Source organism: Microtus ochrogaster, chromosome 1 (assembly GCF_000317375.1).
Source record: "Microtus ochrogaster isolate Prairie Vole_2 chromosome 1, MicOch1.0, whole genome shotgun sequence".
NCBI classification, from domain to species: Eukaryota; Metazoa; Chordata; class Mammalia; order Rodentia; family Cricetidae; genus Microtus; species Microtus ochrogaster.
Window position 1 is genome coordinate 7,617,944 of NC_022009.1, and position 7,800 is coordinate 7,625,743.

General features: G+C 44.9%; 1 protein-coding gene across 1 annotated transcript; it reads left to right on the forward strand.

Moving 5' to 3' along the window:
• Nucleotides 1–2,259: 2,259 nt before the first annotated feature.
• Arf6 (ADP ribosylation factor 6) lies at nt 2,260–5,495 on the forward strand. The gene has a single exon (XM_026779229.1). The coding sequence runs from the start codon at nt 2,272–2,274 to the stop codon at nt 2,797–2,799; it is 528 nt and encodes a 175-aa protein (XP_026635030.1). The 5' UTR covers nt 2,260–2,271; the 3' UTR covers nt 2,800–5,495.
• Nucleotides 5,496–7,800: the final 2,305 nt, after the last annotated feature.

The following is a 7,800-nucleotide window of genomic DNA, read 5'->3' on the forward strand; positions in this document are numbered from 1 at the left end:
CAGGCTGGTCTCGAACTCACAGAGATCCGCCTGCCTCTGCCTCCCAAGTGCTGGGATTAAAGGCGTGCGCCACCACCGCCCGGCCCAAATTGACCTATTTTTAAAAAGTGGCATGGTATACAAAGTTTAAGATTCTGTCTCAGTGACTATGTTCTGGCTATGTTAATGGTTTTGTATTATAATTATTCTTTAATATTTTATTATTGGGGCTGGGGAGATGGCTCAGTGGATAAAAAGCAATTCATCTGTAAGCGTTAAGTACCAGAGTTCGAATCATCAGTCAGCACCCACGCGGAAAGCCTGGGTTCCATAAATTGGGTCACACCGGTAACCTTACCCTGTATCCTGGGAGGTGGAGGCTGGAGAATAATTTCAAGATCATCCTGAGCTACACAGTGAATGAGGCCGGCCTGGGAATCCAGCCTGAAATAAACATTGGATGTATTACTTGTCAACCAGTGACATACACTCTAGCTTAGGCCTAGGTGGACCTAGAATTTGTGGCAACTCTTTGGCCTCCTCACCGTCATCAGTTCTGGGAAAGGCGTGAGCCACCATGACTCGCAGGTGGCTTCCAACTTTCTTAACTTATAAAATAAAAGCAGTAAATTATCATCCGCTGTTGTAACTTCTTTTAACTTCCCTGTTTTCCTCCCCTTGCGTTTATTTTTGCCCTTATTTGATATTTAAAGTTTCACCCTATTCTAACCTTAACACTATCCATTTAATACAAAAAGGTTTCCAGGACCAGCAAGATGGTGATGCTTGCTAATTTGAGTTTAATACCTAGGACCAGCATGGTGGAAGAGGACTGACCCTGGCAAGTTGTCCTCTGACCTCTTACGCACACACTAAATGAAAGAATATTTAAAACCAAAACCAAAACCCTACTAGGTTTTCTTATTATCCGTGGAGTCCAAAGGTCAATTTAAGGGAGCTGTTTTTCTCTTTTAACCATAATGGTTCTGGGGATGGAGGGCGGGTCTTCACTCGCGGTGCCTGGCACCAGAGCCATCCCGTCAACTCCGATCCTCTTTTCCTAAGAAATGTGGGTGGTTCTGACGAGGTTTACAAAGAGAGCGAGTTTAAACGTTCAAAAACAGGGTCTAGGAGCAAACCCGAGACTAGAAAAAGTGCGCGCTACTTGGACTGACGGATTCTGTGCAACGCCGACATCCCACGTGTCTTCCAGAAAACTGGAGGAAGTCGGGAGGCGACGGGGTAAAAAGGAGACCCGGGCGCAGGAAGGCTTGGGGCGAGCGGGAGGGACCTCGCGCGGGGAGTCTGGGAACAAGCCTCGGCTGCGTGGGAGGGGGCGTCGGCCTCGAGGGACGACGAAGCCCACGCCCAAGTGGCTTTGCTCCCCGGCCTCCGGGTAGTGGAGGAGAAAAACCGGGGAGACGCTCCGAGAGCGACAGGTGGGCGCGCGGCCAGCCCCGCGCCGGCGGCTTCCGCCAGGCGCCTCCCCGAGCCCTGCGAGCCGCCGTAGCCCCACCCCCCGGCGCGTGGCGCCCGTGACGTCAGGCGCGCGGGCCACTCTCCTTCCAGAGGTCGCGCTCTTCCGAACGGTCGGCCCGAGTCGCGCAGGCGCAGTCGGGAGGGGAAGTGAGGCGGTTTCCTCGGCGCCTTTTCCGGCAGCGGCGGCGGCAGAGCTGGGAGGAGGAGGTGGAGGCCGGAGGGAAACCCGCGCTTGGGGCGGCGGCTGGAGGTAACCTCACGGGCCGATCCCCGGGAGGCGGGCCGCGTCGGCCTCCGCACCCACGGAGTCCCGGCGGTAACTCCCCTTCTCCCTCTCTCTGTCCCTGCAGGCGGCAGCGAGTTCCCGCGAGGATCCATGACCTGACGGGGCGCCGAGCCGCGCTCCTCGTCGGGTGACCCGGGTCGGGACAGAAGCCCGGTGCTCGCCGGCCGGCGGGAGGGTCGCGGTTGAGCCGTCCGCGTGTCGAGGCGGCAGCCGCGGCGGAGCAGGAGCTGTCGGCGGCGCTCGCGCGGCGCCCGCGGGGGGGAAGGGCAGTTCCGGGCCGGCCGCGCCTCGCCTCGCCTCAGCAGGGCGGCGGCTCTCTCTCCCGGCGCAGACGCAGGGCCCCGGCGGCGGGCGATGCCCGAGTGAACGCAGGCCGGGCCCCTGCCCCTAGCAGGCAGCTTCGAAGCAGGGCCGCTGGGCGTCCTCGCGGCGGGGCGGCTCCGTTTCGATCTCGCGGCGGCGGCGGTGGTGTAGGCAGAGGGGACCCGGGACACCTGAATGCCCCCGGCCCCGGCTCCTCCGACGCGATGGGGAAGGTGCTATCCAAGATCTTCGGGAACAAGGAAATGCGGATCCTCATGCTGGGCCTGGACGCGGCCGGCAAGACCACGATCCTGTACAAGTTGAAGCTGGGCCAGTCGGTGACCACCATTCCCACGGTGGGCTTCAACGTGGAGACGGTGACTTACAAAAACGTCAAGTTCAACGTGTGGGACGTGGGCGGCCAGGACAAGATCCGGCCGCTCTGGCGGCATTACTACACCGGGACCCAGGGTCTGATCTTCGTGGTGGACTGCGCCGACCGCGACCGCATCGACGAGGCCCGCCAGGAGCTGCACCGCATTATCAATGACCGGGAGATGAGGGACGCCATAATCCTCATCTTCGCCAACAAGCAGGACCTGCCCGATGCCATGAAACCCCATGAGATCCAGGAGAAACTGGGCCTGACCCGGATTCGGGACAGGAACTGGTATGTGCAGCCCTCCTGTGCCACCACCGGGGACGGACTCTATGAGGGGCTCACATGGTTAACCTCTAACTACAAATCGTAATGAGCATCCTCCACCCATCCCCCGGAAGGAGAGAAATCAAAAACCCATTCATAGGATTATCGCCACCACCATCAACCTCTTTCAATTGCCACTTTCTTTTTTGAATCTGAACTCTGGAGTTACTGTTCTACGGTTTAGTGGGGTTGGGGTTTTCTTTGTTCCCTTTTTCTTTTTCTTTTTTTTTTTTGGCTTTGCGTTAGGGTGCGCTGATCTGATCTGATCTGATATTTGACACGAATACAGTGCTAGATGCTCTTGTGACTTCCAGCAAACCGGGTGGGGTAATAGCAGCTCTTGGTAAAGTCCTTTATAATAATGGTTTGATTTTTTTATTTCGAGAGGATCTTTCCCCCCCCCCCCAATGTATGCTTTTTTCCTTTTTGCCCCGTTTCTTATCACTTGCTGTAGATGGCTTATTTTGCATTCATGCAGACTATGTTGCAAGTCTGTTTCATCTAGTAAACTGAAAATTATTGCTTAATCAAACTGCCGTTTGTCTTTTATATTTAAGGCCTTGTCCCCTTTCCTTGTTAGCGCTAACTTTAGCAATTTCAAATGTGACCTTTTCTATCCAAGACCAGTATGGTGAATTTAGCCCACAGTGGCAAGCTAATGAATAATACCAGAGTAATGTTCCAGTTGCACACGACTGTGTTAAACAGGCAATGGGAGAAGTCCCTTGAAGTGTCAGCTCTTAGCGTGCATGAGTAGGGCAAACTCAAGCTCCCCTACGGTAGCTAACTTTCGCTGCCTGAAACAGCTCCCCTGTAAGAGAGTGCAGATCTTTTTCACGGCAAAGTTGTTAACTTTGCCGGTTCCCTCTCCTTACCTTTAAAAATAGACTCTTTCCAGAAAATGGAGCAATAATGGTGTACGCCACACACAGATGAAATATTTGTAGATATTTTAAGTGACTTTCAGGCAAAATCAGAGTATGTTACCTTGTTTCAATTGTTTTAAGACCAGTAGCTTTAAAATTACTAAACATTTGCTTTGTTCACTAATAAAACGTTGAAAAAGTCAAATTACATGCACCTTTTACCTAGCTGGGAAAACACACATTCCTGTTGTCACAGTACAGCAACTGTTTAAACTGAAGATATATGACTTTCTTTATAAATGAGTGATCTACATCTCCATTAATTAAAACACTGGAAAAGATGTTTTATTTAAAAAAAAAAGGTGTTTAGTTTTGCTTGATTGTAGGATTAACTCATGCATAGATATCCTGTTGGTTCAGTCATACAGTTTCTCCTTAAGGAAATGTGCTGAGTGAGTGGTGCAGACTGGAGGGTGACAAAGGAGAAGTAGGAAGGAGAGAGAACCTACAGATGACAATGAATGTAAACCTATTTTTCTTTAAGGGTAAGCATTGTGCTCACTGGTGATAGCCCAGATCTTAACAAGATGAGCTGGTTAGGACCAGTTGCTAGATTGAAACCACTATGGTAATATTCTGAACCAAATGTTAGTGTTGATTCAAAATTGTGAAGCAGCATCTGGTTCTTATGTAGCCTTAAGGATTAATGTAGTGATCGTCAAGGAGTTAAACTTAGGGAATTTCAGAAGTGTAGCCTGCAAGGGCAGTATACAGGAAAAGGTGGAATGGTTTTGTTTATGAGGGTGTCTGAAAATTAAAATCAAGCCGGATATCATGGTATAGTTGCACAGTATTGGTCCTTCATGTTTTGGCCATATTGTATAATGGAGCTTTTACCAAAGATGTATGAGAAACAGAAGGCTATACAAAAACAAGCTGTAAGGAAAACTAACTTAAAGCAGATGAGAAAAGGTGCTATGTTGTAGGCTCCTATTGGTGCAGAGGGATTTTTGAATTCAAGATGCAACTAAAGCCTAAAGTTATCAGTTTCACATTAATAAAAATATCTCTAGAAATGAGGCTGATTCACATATTTAAGAACATATAGTTGCTTTTTAAAATTCCCAAAGCTCCACCGTAAATGTAATTCTTAGTGTTTTAAATGATTACATTTTAAGGTACATAAATACGGTTATACAAATATCAATGCTATAGTAACATCCTGAAACAAAATAAGCACAAAGGTATAAATGCCTAAACTGGAGGAAACTTGAAACCCTCATGTTGATTCTTAAATGTAGTATTCTAACTTGTGACAGACAGATTGGTAGACAGCCATTTTTTTGTGTGTCTTAAAATAACTGGGGGCATAGTTAAAATTTTATACAAGTGATTGCTATTACTGAATGTTGCAGGTGAGATGGGTTGTTTTTAGTTTATTTGACATGTCTGAAAAGGTGGGAGGGGGGAAACATTTGAAATTTGAAAACCTTAAACCTTTTGGAAAGAAACTGTAATTTTCACTTACATTTCTTTAAGAGTATCTATAAAAGGTTTATAATTGATGTAGTTAAATTGAACCATAACCATTGGTGATTAAGAAGCAGGAAATTGAACCTGCAGAAGAAATTATAATGGAAGAATTAAAACAATAAGGTCCTAAAGATTTTGTTTAATTGCATCAATTTTTGTATTTGTGTGAATTTATAAACTTGCAGTAAGTTCTGAATGAGGTTAATCTTGTCTGATATAAGTAAATGAGTCTGTAGACTGTGATCCCCCTCCCCCAGCTAAAAGTGCAGTACTTGGAATTGTTCTTTATGGTTGTAGTGTTGCTGAAGCACTAACATGCAGAAAATAAAGGAATTACACAGTGCAGTTTCTCACGTTATGTTACTTGGAATAGATAAGTGGGATGTACTGGTATATTGGGCCATGTTACTCTCCAAGGATATATGGTAAAATGTGAATTTGAGACTCACCTGACTTTATAAAAGATAAAAGATTCCCCTCCCCAATAGTGGCTGTTTATGGTATTTCCTGTTTTAATTTCACCAGTGTTTTGTGAAAAATGAGGGGAGTAACAGTTGAAGATCTGAGGTCTCCCCTCCGCCTTGTAGAGACTAGGCAAGTGCTCCATCACATGCTGGCGCATCCTTGACCCTTTTTGCCTTAGTTTTTATTTTGAGATAGGGACTTGCTTAGTTGCTCAGGTGGACTTTGAACTTGTGATCCTTGCTTCATCCTCCTAAATAGTTGGGTTATAAGCCTGTGCTACCATCTCTACCTCAGGAGTCTATTCGTTTTTCAAATTACAGTCTTAGCATTTTGAAAGTACAAAATTGTGTCGGTAAGGGATTGGCTTTCTTTTTTTTAGTTGTCTTAATCTTTAATAGTTGGATTTAAAAATTCTTTTTAGAGTTCAAAGTTGCTTGTTTGATAATAAGGGCAGAATTATAGCCATGTGAAAGGTAAAATTGTGTATGGATAGCTTGAAATCATTTAAATATTCTTGTAAGCATCCCCTATACTATCTGTCAATTTTTTTTGTAGGTTTGATTCTATAATGTCTGGAGGAGACATAATGTAAGGCTAGGTTAGCCTACCTTTAATCCCAGCACTTGAGAGATGGAGGCAGGAGGACCAGAAGTTTGAGGTCAGCCTGGTCTATATGAGACCCTGTTGTAACTAACTAGCCAATAAGGCTCCTAATGATACTTCTAGTATATCTATTACTGTGGCTTACTGAGATGTCCAAGGTCAGTTTTTCAGTGTTAACAGTAGAAAATATTTTCCAATGGTTTATAATGTTTTAGACAGAAATTGAGACATTGTATAGTCTGAATAGAGATACTTTATCACATTCTGGTTACTCATTCTCTCTCTCTCTCTCTCTCTCTCTCTCTCTCTCTCTCTCTCTCTCTCTCTCTCTGTGTGTGTGTGTGTGTGTGTGTGTACAGCTTGTAGTCGGATAAGTCTTGTCTCTTAGATGTGATAATTATATTTGCAAGACAGCATGTAGCAATTTTAAATACTTTTCATATCAGACTAATCACTGAGCATAACATAGTTGCAGCCTACCTGTCAGTGGAGTCTAGTATTTTGCTTGTTTAATCAAATGGTGGATGGTAGAAGTGATAGTATTCAGAAGTTTATATTGAAATAATGTGAGAAGGAGCTGGTTTAAGAAAAAAAAGTAACATCTTGCTTTGCCAAACTTTAAAGCTGCCAAACTAGTTGAACTGGCAGGGAACACTTGTGGATAAGATCAAAGAAAGTAGATCTGTAGAGGCACTTAGGAATTATAATTGAAATTTGTTTATTATACTAGCTAAAGTAATAGTATGCTTCAAGAAAATTAGACTAGGAACCAAACTTATTTCCCGGGATGGTAAAAAGTACTTAAATTTTTTATTTTGATACAGTTTTACTATATAGTCTAGATTAGTTTTGATTTTGTAGTCCTGTCTCAGACATATCTAGCAAAAATGCTTTAGCTTTTAACACCCTTTATTTAAACTTTCTTATGACTACTTGAACAGCTTTAAATTACTTGTCAGTTTTGTCTTTGAGCATTTTTTTAACCTGTTGGATTACATGAAGTACACACTTCTGGTATCTGTTGTATGAGTTTGAGGGTAGATTGATGTATTTAGAGTCTAATGTTCCTGGAACTGTTGCTGTGCAGTGTAAAGCAACCAGTGTCTGCCTTCGTGGACATGCATGGGTGGGTGGGGAGAGAACAGAGATTGGACGGTAAGTATGAATATTGGTGATACACTAGCACAGTATGTTACATAGAGGGGACAGGTAAGGACATGTTGAGAAGTCTTCACCAAGGTTATGTTGAACTAACGTTTGAGGGAAGAAAGTAGTGTAGTTGGTACTGGAACAAAAAGATACAATGTAGAAGCTGAACTGGGAAACGGGATCAAGGGCAAGTCTAGTTGTAGCCTGTTTTTACAGAGATTATGCTAAGAATAGTTTTTATATTTTCAAAGGAGTTTTAAAGATTATAAGAAAAGTAGAGTTGGGAAGTGTGTAGCTCAGTGGTAGAGCACTTGCCTAGCATATGCGAAGCTCTGGCTTTGATCCACGTCACTTGGAGGAAAATGTAAGAAACTGACACGGACAGGATATGGCCTGAAAACTCATGATACTGCCATCTGGCCCTTTATGGG

Bases quoted from the DNA above. Each gene is read 5' to 3' on its own strand.
- Arf6 (XM_026779229.1), top strand. From the start codon at position 2,272: ATGGGGAAGGTGCTATCCAAGATCTTCGGGAACAAGGAAATGCGGATC.